Source organism: Stegodyphus dumicola, chromosome 4, assembly GCF_044657685.1.
Source record: "Stegodyphus dumicola isolate Sdum_Otavi_A_Nest chromosome 4, ASM4465768v1".
In the NCBI taxonomy this organism is placed as follows: domain Eukaryota; kingdom Metazoa; phylum Arthropoda; class Arachnida; order Araneae; family Eresidae; genus Stegodyphus; species Stegodyphus dumicola.
The window spans coordinates 29,510,499-29,526,580 of NC_140771.1; the positions used below are offsets into that span (position 1 = coordinate 29,510,499).

The window sequence follows — 16,082 nt, forward strand, 5'->3', positions numbered from 1 at the left end:
CATTTCTCAATTTTTTCCTTCATTTGTATTCTGCACCAGAACAGAATGTTTTTTTAATACCATCTGTAAAAAAATTAGGTTCTTGCGTGATTTTTATCGAAAAAGTATTTGAATTGTTTGAATTTTATTTTTTGTCATCATAAAGCTAGTAAATGCTTATTGTTGAATGAAATTTATATAATATAGCTGTAGGGTTCTGTTTAGTTGTACTAACAATTATTTTAATTTATGTGCCTTTTCTGAATTCTCTTACTCCTCCTCGTAGGAATGTAAATTAAGTAGGTGAGCGATAGTATTTAAAGTGCTGAAACGAAAAGTTTAGACAGAATATGATTTCGTTAATGAAGCGCATGTGTGCTATTGTTACGAAATGTACAGGCGCGGTAAGATGGCTTCCACGCAAAGCAGTTTTAGGGTTGCCATAAAATGGCAAAGAAAGGCAGGTTTGTCACATTTGGCGTAAAATCGCCCGTTTGGCGATATTTGGCGACAAAATTGGGGATATGCCATGGACGGATGGAGAACCTTCTGGAACGAATTCTTACCGATTTTGCCCAAAATGTTCTCGAACACAAGCCGAAAGCTATATAAACCCTGCTGGTCCGCAGTCAGAGTGTGTTTGCCTCTTCAAGCGAGCTGATAGTCAGTCATTGAGCGAGTGTTTCGAAGTCTAGCGCCGAGTTGGTCGTCGAGTGCATCGAGAGAGTCTTTTAGTGCATCGCGAATTTGTGCATCGTCGAGTTTTGTCTTAGACTGTGCTGAGTCGAGAGCTATACTCTTGTGTATCGTCGAGTGCATCGCGTGGAGAGTCTCGAGAGTAGGTGGAGTTCCGAAAACGACCAAGCAGAGTTGGGAGCTGTACTCGGGTGCTTTGCAGTGAAGCTGTCTCCACAGTTATTGCCTGACAGTGTGAAGGCTGTGTCGCTGAACGTGTCAGCGTGTTTATAACAGTTCGACGACTGTAAAAGTGATTTTGGAGCTATCTGATTAATATTGGTAAATAAAGCGTGTTTCGAGACTTTATCAAGTGCCGTTGTTATTCACTCCAAATCTACGAACCCCATACGAACGTAAAGGAAGAAAATAACGTAACACTATTTTGTTCTCCAGCTGTTAATCTTAGCATCGGCTATGCACTCTGGCCGTTCAAACACGTTACGTCCATGCCTTCTGATATTCAGTTTGTGATAAATAAAGGGTCTTTTACACCCTTTCCCTGTTGTATACATTTTCAAGCCTGTGCGAGAAGTCGCCAGGTACGAATGTTAAGGGGAATTTTAGATTTTACACAGAAATTGAAAAAAAAAAAAAAAAAAAAAAAAAAAAAGAAATGTATTATAAAATATTAAAAACACTACAGAAAATTAAAGTAAACTTTTTCTTTCGCTTTGATGTTAAACATTTTATGCTGTCGTTTCATGTAAACAACAGAACAATACAGAAAAAGGAAAAATCATGTCTTACTTTGTCTCTTCTGATGCTAGTAGTTAAATTTGTTCCATCCCGAGATATATCATATAGCTGTTAGTAGTGATTCTTCAACTAAAATTCCTAGAAGTTCTTCAAAAGAAATTACCATTTCGGATAGCCTTAACATAACTTTATTTTAATATTTTTACAAACGCAAAAATATTAATAGTTTACACAGTTCTATCTTAAATTTAATTGCATTTCATAAAATGCCACTAGAATATCTTCTGTTGCCATTCCGGTAATGCATAGTTGAAATTTTTCTTTACTCCTGAATTTCCAATTTATCGTCTGCAGTTTAAAATCTATAAAACCGTCCACTAATCATTGAAAGAAAATAAAACTAATGTGCAAAACTAATGTGTTTAGCAACCAACAATGATTATATTAAGTTTCGGCAATAATCGTATTGTAAGTTAAATGTAAAATTTCGAAGACGAATTAAATAATGAATACAACAGCGCATCAAAGACTCCAACAGCGAATCTTAGTAAACTTTGTTTGGAAAAACAGAGTAACAAACTGATATACGGCCCGTTTGCTTTCAGCCTTATGCAACTTTCTTTTCTTTTCGCCATCGACGGAACAGCTGGCCCACTGGGTTAGGTGCTTTTCAGCCTGCTGGATCCCGTCGATGGAATTAAAAATAAATACACGAATAAATATAAATAAAGAGCTTAGTACTGTGACCTCCGGGGATTGGCCACGAAACGAAAAACATTGAAATAAGGACCAGAACATGGAAAGAAGGTGCATGGTGGGGACTGTTGAGACTAAGCGAAACACTTTTCATTATTATGGTATATGCTAGGCAAACAGTTATATTAAAGATGTGCTATAATAATCAAGTACAGTTGTAAAGATGATCAAATACATTACAAATTGTGGAATACATTAAATGAGTTCTGGATTAATCATAATATTAAATATAATTAAAAACAGCAAAAACAAAACAACAGCAACAACAACAAAAAAAAAGGGGGGGACATTAAGTAAATTAATATATATACGGAGCGGGCTGTTGACGGCACGGTGTCCAAGGAAAGAAGTCACTCCAGGCTGTCAGCAATGCTTTTAGCAATGTTAGTGCAGTCTCTAATGCGGCTGAGCGCATATTTATTCTTAATTGTATTCTTGAACCATGCCGTCATACTGATTGCAGTTGTTCTTTTTAATGTGAATTCCCTGTGTGCGAGCAGTCAAACAGATAGTGATCTGGGTCACATATTCGTAAGAGAGAATAATAATGTAAATTAGTTAATTCATCTTTAATTAATTGTATGTTTATTGTTTTTTTTTTTTTTTTTTTTTTGACTCGACGCTGAGTAAAAGGAAAATTAAAAGACGACAGTTCGAATTAGTCGAGGACTCGGTTGGGGTAATTTGTATTATAGAAAAGCTATAAAGTTTATCTGCTTGCACGGAAGGATGCTTTCGTGGAAAACGTTTTAAGGGAAAATCATCATATTCATTTAACACGTGGTGAAAACACGAAAACGCCAACAAATGAGATTTGAACGCAGGCCGAATTACCACTGTTACCCCTGACGGGCACAAATGACTGGGATAAATAGTGAATGAAAACCAAGTTATTAGCTATATAGGACCAGTAAAAATGAAATATGGTGTCCAGAATATAGTAAGATTTTTATTTGCTTAAATGTGTTAATTTAGAACTATGCTTATGGAAGACTTTCTACGCTGCTGGCCATTAAAATTGCAGCACCAGGAAGGAATGATCTGACGAACGTCAAAATCACATGAAAGGAAGAAGTTGGGATATGCAAATGATTAGTATTTCAACGCATTTAAACGACGCAGGAGGGAGAAAGGACAGCTGAAGCACTGCATAAAAGAATAGTTGTGTAGTGGATTTCTTATTCGGAAAGTGCTTTGTGAGGTTGAAGTTTGCTCAGAATATCATGTTATGCCTCGAATAAGAAGAGGAAATACTTACCAGCAAGTTTCGAAATTCAATAGAGGCAGAATCGTTGCCTATCGAAAGTGTAGATTATTATTGTTCCATGATATCGCCGGTCGCACTGGTCGAAATCCAACCACTGTCATGCAAATATGGAATCAATGGATTGCTGAGTGTCATCCTGAACGTTAGCAGGATCTCAGCGCTCTACTGTGTTTAACGCCAGAGAGGACAGACATATTGTGAGGTCAGTCCTGCTGCAAAACCGTACTACCACATCCCGGACCATTAGTCAGGAAATGAGCATGTTTGCAGCACGCCCAGTATCAGCTCGTAAGGTGCGTCGACGTTTGCAGCAGTGTGGACCATTACTTCAGCTTTCCTTGACAATGAAGCATAGAGAGAGACGGCAACTCTGGTGCGCCAAACGGTAAAGCGAGGTACAGGAGTGGCACAATATCGCCTTTTCAAACGAGAGTTGCGGTTTTACGTGCAGTATTCTGATGGTCGTATACGTGTCTGGAGTGTCCGAGGAGACTGCACGTCGCCTGCTTGCGTTCGATATCGGCATAGAGGCCCTGCATCTGGTTTGATGGTTTGTGCAGCCATTGGGTACACGACAAGCACATTTCTAGTTCGGATCGACGGTAATTTGAACGCAGATGGGTACATTTCTTAAATCTTACGTCCAGAGTTTGGGCCGTATCTTCGAGGCCCCCAACAAGATAATGCAAGACTTACATGTTGCACGTCATGTTCTAACCTTCCTCGATACACAGGGTATTCCACTGCTGCCCTGGCCTGCACGGTCTTTAGATCTGTCACCCATTGAAAACATCTGTACTTGGGTTGCTGAAAGACTGGCCCGCTACCCCTCTCCAGCTAATACGGTTTAAGAAGTGGGGTATAGGCTTGAAGCAGCATGGAATGAGTTGCCCATTTACATCATCCCATTTACAACAGCCCAGTTGACTCCATGCCTAATGGGGTAAGGGCCATTCTAGCTGCCAGGGAACTATTAATTTCGCATCCCTGTAAACCTCCTTTTGTCTACATGCCATACTGTTAACGTGCAATAAATATCTTTTTTATATTTGCTTTCCTTTATGGTGTTGCAATTTTAATGGCCAGCAGTGTAGTTTGAAAGTAAACAATATTAAATTCTTTTTCAAAAAGATTTTTATTATTTTTGTAACTAATTTAGTACCCCACCTATCCATTTCCCTGAGGCAAGTGCCCTCACTTGTTTCCCACTCGTGGCGTTAGTAAGTGGCTTCAAATTCAATTGAACCAAAAGACACAATAAAATTATTGCGTAAAAAGGGTTTAAATAAATTAATAAATAAAAACAATACATAACACTAAAAAGTACATTAAGACAAAAATACCATCAAATAAACAAAAATATTTTTATTAGTTTTATAACATTACAACTTAGATTAACATGTATGAAAAGATTTGAATCATATGATTTAGCATGATTTTTGAAAAGACTCTTGTCTGTAATTATTTGTATTTGAGGTAAATGTTAAAGTGTTTGTTAAAAAATACAACAAAATTTCCTTATTGCCCTTAAGGTCAGCAAACACCCAATCCACAACACTTCAGAGCTCACCTGTTGCTCAAGTTGGGAAACCACGAATCAGAAAGATAATTAAAATTAAATTAAATGGAAGGTGACTATCAAGATCACTGAACAGCGGCTGACGGTCATTGGTAATCGGTGAGCAACAGCGCAATAAATTAAAATGTATTACTAAAATAAAATAAAACTGAAGGTCATTGGTGACTTACGAATTGTAAAACACCGATGGGTGTGTCACTATCAAGAACACGATATAAACTAACAAGAAGTGCTTTTACAAGATCAGCGATTGCAATCAAACTCAGTATATCAGGTGGACCAAATAGTCATTAATGTGCAATAATGGGCCGCTAGAAACGAAAAGCTATTTTCATACTTCATGATGTAGTGATTACGAAAGTAAGTACGTAATATCTTACTTAATAACTGTGTTCCTAAAAAAAAAAAAAAAAAAAAAAAAAAAGGGGTGGGGACATAAGTAAATCCGGTTAGTAAATGGACTTATGGTTTCTTTTTTTCCCCGATACCTGATATCTTTTCCATGCAACCAGCTTTCGGATGTCTGGAGACATGTTACTCGTGGTAACAATTATCAGAATAGATGAATGTCTGTTGACCTAAATTTCGCTGGGGACGTTTCCATTTTCATAAGTGAAAAAAAGGTGTTCATGCCAAGCATGGAAATTACGTACTGCCGAACATGGAAATCGCGTATGATGCAAGTCTATATCTTTCTCGGAATCGTGCAGATAAGTATTTGTAAAATTCCAGGATACCCATTTCACATGAATGTTTGTTTTAGATTTATACTTAATTTCTGTTAATTCTATCTGTAAAATGGCACTTTTTCAACATCGATAGTAAAAAAAACCATCTCAAGAGTCCCTTTTGCAATCGAGGTTGTACAATATATACTTCGTTATTCTGTAGAATTCCAGTTTTTAGTAATACGTTATTATTATACACTTTTTGTTATTTTCTCGGAACGAACGGAGGGCCGCTGAAAAATGACACAATGGCCATTAGTTTGACATGCTTCGTAATAAATTTAAAACATTTTATTTTGCTAAATGGTAGCGTTTTAAGAACTGTCCCTCCTTGAAAGACCTGCAAGGAAGGTAAATTTAATTTTTTTTTTTTTTTTTTTTTTTTTTGGTTGTTGTTTTTTGTTTTGTTTGTTTCTCACAGTGGCAGCAATACACTAATAGTGTTCCTTCTGAAATTCATCTTCTAATCCCCCTTACTTTTTCATATTTTCCATGACTAAGCAGAATAAGTTCCCTGATCAATAGTTATTAAATTAAATGTGAGAAACCGAATAATTTAATGCGTTTAGTACAAAATCTAATGCAATAACTAAGCACATTGTAAAAATCTAGTTTATTTCACTCATTACTGTGAAATAAATAAAGAAAATATATGCAAAAAAAATTAACGAAAAACATTTGAAAAATGGGTAGTTTTCTCAAAAAGAAATTTAAAAATTTGAAAAAATGTTCATTCTGCAAAAAATTATAACAGTGCAAACTACATTATTTATTTGTAAAGAGAAATTAATTTACAAAGAATTGAGATTATAAAACAATCGAATTTTATTACAGAAGAGTGAATATTATTTTATTAAAAGATAGAGAAGAAAGCTGCAGAATAATAACATTTTATCAGGTACAAGATAGGTAAATGTTCTGCAAGAAAAGCAGACATCATCATAATTTTTTATCTGCTTTTTTAGTCTTTATTTACTGGATATTAACTTTCCTTACTCTTTTAGGGAAACGTTCTGATTTTTCTGACTTTCGCTGACTTTTTTTTTCAGACTCCCCCTAGACTTCCTGGGATTTCCCAGGAGAGGGGAAACCTTAACTTTATAATTTCTGCTTTGTGAAATTAAACATTATGTTCAACCTAATGGCTAAGCACAGAATTTTCTTAACCTATTACCATGTTATAGCCTTAACAATTATTTAACTGTACATAAAAGCATTTTTTAAGCACTTAAAATGAAATGAAGGTTTTATTCATCCACTTTCTAGTGCATCACAACTAAAATAATAGCAAATACTAAAACGATTAGTTTACACAATATTATAAGATGACGCTACTTTTTCTAGAATGTAAGGATCCTATTCTTCAGAGTAAGATGCTAAATTAAAAACTAAACACCTGATCGCCTACATTATCTCTAAACTAGTGAAATATTTACTACGGCGCAGGATTAACTAACTTTTCACGAACACAGCGGGAAATATTGCTGAGTAAAAAAGAAACATAGCTGTTATGTAGCGAAAGCCCCAATAGCCATGCGGTTAAGATTAACTTCCTTTATTTAATTATAAAATCTGCCATCATATTTGCATAATATCCTGGTCGAAACGAGTATTTTAACATGAGCTAAGAAGGATAGAATAGTGTTTAACTCAAATCTAATTTCTAGTGAAATTTAATAATAATGTCACAACGTTTTAAGTCACATGGATGTTGAGTGCATTGTATCACAGTGCAACATAGCATAAAGGTCCAAAAATTTAGGAAGGATCTGAGAACTTTTTTGGCATTAATTAAGCAAAAACGCGTAGTTGTGTTCGTCTAGATCTTTCATGCTAATTCGTTGCTTTTTTGGAGGGCGGGAGAACCTTTTCTATTTCCTTCCCCCTCCCCCCGTAAAGGAGGAAAATGCATACAATTTTGTTAATTAATGACCCTGCTCCGCCGAGAGAAATGACTATATTTAAGCGAAAATTTTCTTTTACAGTGAATCGTGCAAAATTTATATGATGGATGGTAATTTGTTCGATCACGACTTTCCTATTAAGAGATGGAGCACTCGGCCTCAAAGAGAGATCTCATCCGATAACAATCAGGTTAAATCAGTATTTTAAATACCCTGATTGCATCCGTTTTGTTTCCTTTTTGTTTCTGTAGTAATAATTAATACCAAATACTTTTTTCTTAATGAGTCAAACCGCTGTGTGGGTTCCTTTTCGTTTTTATTTTTAGCTGTTTGTTTATATGTCCTAGCAACATGTTTTCATTTGGTGGAGAAAAGAACACAAAATCTAATAATTCTTATATCTTGATATTAATATTTCTCACAAAATACACTATAGTTAAACTTTTAATAGAATTTATGTTGAATTTTGCTTATTAAACTAGTGTAGGTCCTCCTAACAGTATTTCACTCAGAGTGTCTTATAGACTGATGTTAGCAAGTTACCGGCCTAACTGAAATCAAATTATGCATAGATTTAAAGTTTACTCAATTTCATTTGCCTACGACTGCTGAATGAACAACTAAAGCGACAATGTAAAATTAAGAAGGCGGGTTACTTCTCTAGAATACATTTAAAAGAAGGCCTCCTACCTGGTACTATTACAATTATCAAAATCAAATTCTTTCAAGCGAGACGCCTGATTGCTCCTTCAGCTAATCGCCGTAAAGTGACTTACCAACGTCGAACAACAAACGGAAATCGCTGCGGCATTCCGACAGATGCTGCTTGTCTTTTTTTTCAGTATTGGCGATAGTCCAAAGAGACAATACGGCACAGATTTTGATTTAATATGACCGGAATTACAGTTAACATTTAAATTTTCTCTAGCGTATTCTGCGCTAGTCTTTAAACTTTCTTTCGGATACTCTTAATTTGCGCGACCTTCTGGTAGAAGCGAATACGTGCGATGTATTTGAAAAGGAAGATGCAAAATTAACCTAAAATAAGATTAATTTATAGCGAAACTTAAAATAATTGTCACAGTATGATTTCAATAAGTTTGTTAATCAAGTTTCCTAAACGCAGAATTAGGATCATTCTCGGAAATTGTTAAGAAACAGTAGTTATTTTAATTTTTTATTTTATTGTATTTAATTTTTTTTTTCTTTTTAATCAAGAATGGCGAAGCACGTGAGAGTAGACGGAGTAGCGTTGTTAGAGGGTTTCTCAACAGAAAAATGGCCTGCAGTCATATTACACTTTTATAATTTCAAGCAAAAAGTAATCATTTTTTGCACTATATAGAATTCAGGCTCATTTTGTAAAATTTATTTTAATTGGCATGTTATGTTTTGTGTTAAATCTGTCCTTTATTTCTACTTCTTCCCTCATCTCTACCAGAAATACAAATTATGTGGGCTTTAAATAGCGAGCGAAAATATAATTTACACAGAGAGAGTTGGCAAATTCAGCCAATTCATCTGTCATATTCCTTATATAACTATACACATATTATATATATAGTTAGGATTAGTTATATATATTATATATAGAGAAAGAGAGTTAGAATTAGTTATATATATATATATATATATATATTATATTTATAGTTAGCATTAGTTATATTTATAATATATATAGGAATATGAGTATATATATTATATATAGAAATGGAGTCATATTCCTTATATATATAGCCCAATCCATCAGTCATATTCCTATTGGAAGTCATATTCCTTCCTCTCTATTGGGTAGTTGTATTATTTTTTGGGCGAATTCTGTCTTTTGTTTATTTTTGTTGACATTTGTGTGTTTGAAAGTCGCGCTTAATTAGGAGCCAGGTGACCGGGTATTTTAATTCTATTTGACATTGGTATATATTTGCTTTGTTTTATTACATAATCTGGCAGCAAGCAGCAATTTTATGTTTTGTTAAACTTGAGTTGTAAAACAAGATACAAATAAACATTCCGTTCAATTTTATTATTACTGTATTTAAAAAGTGTTCGTGAACTCTAAATTACATAGTGGGTGTGTAATTCATCCGCAGTCTAGAAAGGTTAAAAATAAGTAAATTCGTTAAAAATAAGTAAGTAAATTAGGTATCACCTTTCTGAAACCTTGCTAATTTTCTTTGGGCTTGGGTGGAGGTTTTTTAATTTCTTTTGAAAGGAAATAGTTTCAGAAGAATGTGTATGAAATCACAACCAGAGAGACAGCAATAAAATTAAAAATAATTGGTTTGGAAACTCTTAATAAATGTCAGCAATTATTACAGTTTGTCATATTAAAAACTATATTTATTACAGCTTTATGTTTTTGAAAAATGCCCAAGAAATATTTTAATTCTGAGAATCATAAATTAAGAGCAACAAATGGCAGTCCCAGGGAAAGTAACCCGAGTTCTCAGAGAATTTTCTGGGACATCGTGCGGAACGGGAGCAAACGGAAGCAAGCCGATGTCGTTTGCGTTTTAATAACGATAATGAATTCGATCCAGCCTTGAACTCTACAAAAAAGTGGGCGGGATACGGGGAAAAATGTAGCCATTCTATTCGTAAGAGCACGGAAAGCCCATCAAGGCTCCAATTCCGTCCCAGTCACATGACTCGGAAAGGAACAAGAAGCAGTGAAAACAAACTTTTTGTTTTTTGCAAGGCAATGGAAAGTGTAAATTGTTCTTTTAAAAATCATTTTTCAGAAGTCACGGAATCTGGCTGTATTCCGCCCAGAATAATGATCCAACATTTCATGCCGTATTTGTCAGATAGCAAGGAAACTTTCTTTAAAACAGATGGGAAGCGATGCACACTAATTAACCATCGTACAACTTCAATTATCCAACTCAAAGAATGATATGAATGACGCAGAAATTCACCGCTGGTAATTGTTTGGATACAAATGATGGATTGAAACACGCTTTTTGAAATGAAACCTAGAACTGTTTTTCCTGAATTTAAAATGCTGAAGGCCGTCAACTATTCTGGATGATGACTCAGAATGATCAACCTGATTTAAAGCGACCACATTTTTGAAGTTTAGCAGAACGTTTGCTTTATGACATTAGGCTTTTGACAACCTAATATCTCTACACAGTTATTCTAAATAGGACGTAAATCCGTCCGGATACTTGTATTGTCTCTTTCCTCCCCTTTCCTATTTTTGTAAATTTGATATTGTTGCTGTTAATAGAGATCTACCGGTTAACAGAGATCTCTTTAACAACTATGTGAAAAAAGCAGGAAGAAACTGAAAATTTACTGAAATACTGAAGTAAGTAGTACAGCAAAGCTCACGGCGAATTAAATAGCTACAAATAACTGAAGGAGGAAAACATAGGTAAGGCAAATCCTCCTTAAAACGTGAGGTCTAAGGCAGATTACCGATATCATTGACAGAGTGAACTCTAGAGCAATAATCATTGTCACTTCGCTAAATCTCTGAACTATTGACTCTTGGCTTCAACGGCCATGGATGTAAGGCTGCTCAACACTTTGGAAACTTCGAGACAAATCGCTCCTAAGGGCTTGCATTTTCTGAAAACTTCCAGAATTCCCAAGTTGGCAAGAAATCACCAAATGTCATAAACGCGACGACAAAAAATATTCTAAAGGTCTATCAGGAGAATTTTTGCCTGTATCTCAGCTTATATCAGTCTTCACAATTTAAACGTTAGTCGATTCAGAATGACTAGATCAGCACACTACATGAAATAAATCCTCACAGGCAAAAAAGATGGCTACAAGTTAGATTAAACTAAAATATACAAAATATTATAATATAAAATACATAATATGTAACACTATAAACTAATTAAAAAAACAAAATATAATGAAGGAACATAAGTATTTACAACATCTTTAAGGACTCCATATCCCAAGTTGTGCAGTCCTTAACATCAGGAATAACTACCATAGCAAGTGCAAGTCTATGTAGTGCATTAGTTTCAGAAGCAGGAATTCTTTGTATACGCACCGCTATGTAGTTAAGTTTCTTAATGAGTCGAAAAGGCTCTTGTTACGATACCTGCGACTTGGAAGAGATCCTTCAACAACGCTTGAATTACATACAGAATCAAACATAGTTCTGCTTCCAAGGGCTTCTTGTCCGTTCTCGTAGTAATTACCGTATTTCGTGACTACCACCGTCGCCTTTCTGCCGCTTTGTAAACCCATCATTTAGTGAATCAATGAACGTCTTTTTAATGCATCTGCAAGTCTTCCAAGTATTATTCAGGCGAAGAAAACATGCACGCCAAGTTACATGGCAGACAAAGATCACGTCCTAATACTGTAGTAGCACTTGTCAAGGCGCATATATAATAAGTGCGTGATAGTGTATCGTAACAGTCGAAAATTTTTGAAAAGGATACACTAAAAATGTTTTTAATATCAAAACACACTAATAAACTGAATACAAGCTAATTCACTTGATCCATAAAAAGAAACAATCGGATAGCTGGAATCCGTATAATCGACGCTTAAACTCATCTGGCGTTGAAGCGGTAATGCTTCGCTTTGAAAAAATATTTTTAGAAAGGTCCTCCGAGAAGGCATCCCATACTTTAAGCAAGTAGCTATTAAGTGCTTTGCCATTAGCTAATAAAATCTATGAGAGAAAATTTTACCTCTGGCTATCTCGTCTGAGAAATTTGTGTTTCTTTGCAGGTTTATACTGAGACTGCTACAGATGTTATGTCCGGCGTGACATCACCTGCAGTCAGGCAGATCTCCTCCCAGTTCCTCAAGTGCGGAGTTTGTCTGGACAGATACGAGAATCCAAAAGTAAGTTTTCTGGCATACTTACGTAATAACTACTTTTTCCAGTTTCTAGGAAATTAAATGATTTCTTAGAAATATTAAAACTGGCTTTCAAATTTAATTTCTGACGGTATGAAATATAATCAGTTCTTGCAAAACGAAATTTTAAAATGTTGCTTATTCTACCGTATTATTAGAAAGGGGGCTTTGAAATCAAAAGCCTCGAAATCGAATATGAAATTTTCCAAGTGTATAATGACCCACAATGTCAGGTGGTTTCTTTTTTATAAAATAATCATTTCTATAATTTTGAACCATCGCATGCAATTAATGCTGTAAATATTGAAATGTAACGTATTTCCTACATTTTTCTGGTTTGGGGGCGGACTACAGAGCTTTTTCATTTCTCAGTTTCTGAAGACCAAAAAACCTACGTAATTCTCAATTTTTTATTTTCGATTATATTTGATTTTTTTTTATTGGATGGCATGCTTATTAGCATTAATAGTAATTGCACTGTGATATAATAACAAGTAGAAGTATATTTTTTAGTCTTTAGAGTATAAGTTTGAGTCTGTAATAGAAGTATACATTATTTTCTTAATTTATTTTCTAAACAGTATTGATTAATTGATTATATTATCTCCTAAGTTTAATTAAAGTAGAATTATTTTAAAAGTATGCATCCATACTGGTAAGTTATATTTTGAAAGATGTTTTGAAGTAATTTGAAAGCAAAATGTTAATAATGTTTTAACGGGGACTGGAGTTAAATCATCACGAAGAATAATATTTCAATTGTAAAAGGAAAAATTAAAACATGTAATCATTGTCATTGATCGGAAATTAGTTGACTTTTCAAGGAGAACAAACCAACTCCCGTTCAATGAACAATAATTGATAAAAATACGTAAATACGAAAGTGTTTCGTCTTTACTCGAGTTATAAGTTAAAGCCAAATCGGCAATTCTAGTCAGGCCAAATATTTCCGCGAATAGTAGGAATTATGAACCAATGCTGATACTCAAAGAACTTATTCTTATGAAGCATTTTAGTCAATTCAATTTGGAGTAAAAATCAATTACTGTAGAGAAATCCTATAAAACTCGAGTAACCGTCCCCGACACTTTCATGTTTATGCATTTGAGTACTATATTATTTGTAGAAATTAAACATTGAAAATTGTCATTATGAAATCGAATTCAAAGTAAAGTTGAAATAAACATAGAAGATTATAAAAAAAGATAAATAATGCAAACTTTGTAAAAACGAATCAAAGTAAATATAAAAATAATATAAAAATAATATAGAAAGTAATATAAATAAGATCAGTGAATGTACATGAAGATATAAAGGCCAGAAAAGGTATTAAGTAACTTACATTCTTTCTAGTAGGGGAGTTGGCAAAGTGTTCTCTTCGTGTCTGACTCAGAAGTGTAGGATGTCCGAAAATTCTTAGCGGCAGTAGGGGCTTTGAATAATATCAGTCGGTAAGACTTGGGTGAAGTAATTTATGGTAGTGGGTGGGACTTGGAATTCTTGAGGGATGTATTGAGGGAGTTCTTATCTGAGAGAGACCGTCTGTTAAGATGTTTTTGAAAATACTAGTGAATGGAAATTAATTAATTTCTGGCTAATTGTCGTGTCACAATGATTAAGAATTTAAGAAAGGAAAAAGGCATTTTCACTGTCCAAGAGCTAATAGACAGCCTAAAGGCATGAAATAGGCCCATTTTTTTAGTAACAGTATATGTCTGAAGACAATTAGCTTTTTACAATATATACAATTGAGTAATTACACTATATACAAATCTTCCAACTGACAGTCATCCAACTTATACCGCGTTCTCAGGTTTAGGAATAAATTATCATATCCCTATCAGTTAAATGATTTAGAGTGAGTATTTAACACCTGCTCTTTTAAGGCAATGGTTGATAAATTGAAAGGGAATTAGATTATTTTTGAGAATTTTGATAAGGATCAAAATTTCGCGTTGTAAATCTATTGTATCTGTGCATATAGTTTTAATTCGTTGTATTTGATTAATTATAGTATTGTTAATAACTTTTTTGGATATGTTGGAGTTCCAATTTATAAATTTGTTAGTATTGAAATTGAAGTTTCTTGTTTTGTCAAAAAGTAAAATTTTTTTGTAGTTAATGATTTGAACATCTAGAAAGTCTATGCTATTTTGTGAATTATTAGTTTTATTAAGTGTAAGACAATTCGGATAAATCTCGGAGTGTTCAATTTTACCAAAATTATTAATTGTAATAAGGTCATCAATATATCTGTAGGTGTGTTTGTAGTAATTTAACTCTTGTGGTTGTAGATTTTTTTGGAAGTTAAATTCTTTGACAAATAAAAAGATATTACAGATCGAGGTGCTGGAATGTAAGCCCATTGGCAATCCTCTGACTTGTTTAAAAAGTTGATTTTGAAACTTGATGTAGTTATGAAAAAGTGTGCATTTTAGGTAGGTTTTCCATTTGTCAAGAGTCATGATATTGAGTATATTAGGGAAAAGTTTTGGTAGATCAAGTAGACTGGTATAGATTTCTTCTAGAGGAAGTGAGGTATATAAGTTTTCAAATTCATAGCAGTTAATGTTTTGGATGTTAATGGTATGAATGGTATTAATGACAGGAGTGTTATTATGAATGATCCAGCAATAGTTATGATTAGTGTTACAATCATTGAAAATAAATTTACAGATTTTATTAAGTTGAATTGAAAAATAATAGTCTACATTTTTCTTGTAATTATTAGTTCCATTAGCTATAAATCTAAATTTTAATGGTGTTTTATGGAATTTGGGAATTGCATAAAGATTAGTAAATCTGTTGTAGTTTGCATTGAAAGTAATATTGAGTTTCTTATGAAAAGTTTTAATTCTGTTTATTATAGATGTTTCTGTAATGTTGGCTAATTGCTAAGTAGTTGCGTTGAGAAGTTCTTTATGAATAATTTCAGCGTAGAATTGTTTTCATATAATGCTAAAGTTATTAGTTGCTTTATCTATTTTTGTAATAGTAAAAAGCTGTTTTAATTTATTAATATCTGATGTAAGTTGCGACCAATTCATTGTACTTTTAAATTTGAGGTGACTGATTTCGGTGGATATGCGTTGAAGAATTTTAGCTTTCCATTTTAAGAAGGTATCTATGGGTAAATTCAGTTGATAGCTTGCTTTAACTATAAATTCGTTGATGTTGTTTTCGAAAGTCTTGTAACAGTAATTTGTAGTCATGTTTCTGACAGGTCTAAATTTTGTACCATGACTCATTAGTGTTTTTAGTTGATGGTTTTGTATGATATTCAGGTTGCCAGTAATTATGTGCTGGTGATGAGAATCTACGTAATTGCTGTAAATTGGTGTCTTACAATGTCATTCTGCAGTTTCATCTATTTCATGGTGGTTAGTAAGCAAGTTGCTTAAGGTCCTTTGATATTTAAATGCAATCATTGGTATTGTGTCAACTGCGGGGAAGTAATCTTTACAATCTCTGATGATTCTTGAGAAATGAATATTGTCAAACTGCGGATGCAGAAAATTGACTTTAAAATAAATTTTGCGTTGAGTGAGACTATTACACTTAAATGTTGAATTTAAAATATAGTAATCCGTAGCGCA

At 33.8% G+C, this 16,082-nt stretch overlaps 1 protein-coding gene across 5 annotated transcripts in view; it reads left to right on the forward strand.

Annotated features, from left to right (window-relative positions):
- The window catches only part of LOC118181345 (tripartite motif-containing protein 2-like), a 136,452-nt gene that overhangs the window by 86,971 nt on the left and 33,399 nt on the right, over positions 1-16,082 (forward strand). For all 5 annotated transcript variants that reach the window (XM_085814652.1, XM_085814653.1, XM_085814656.1 and 2 more), the window contains one exon: positions 12,355-12,471. In XM_085814652.1, the coding sequence (XP_085670778.1) occupies positions 12,355-12,471 (117 nt within the window). The remainder of the gene's footprint in view (positions 1-12,354; positions 12,472-16,082) is intronic.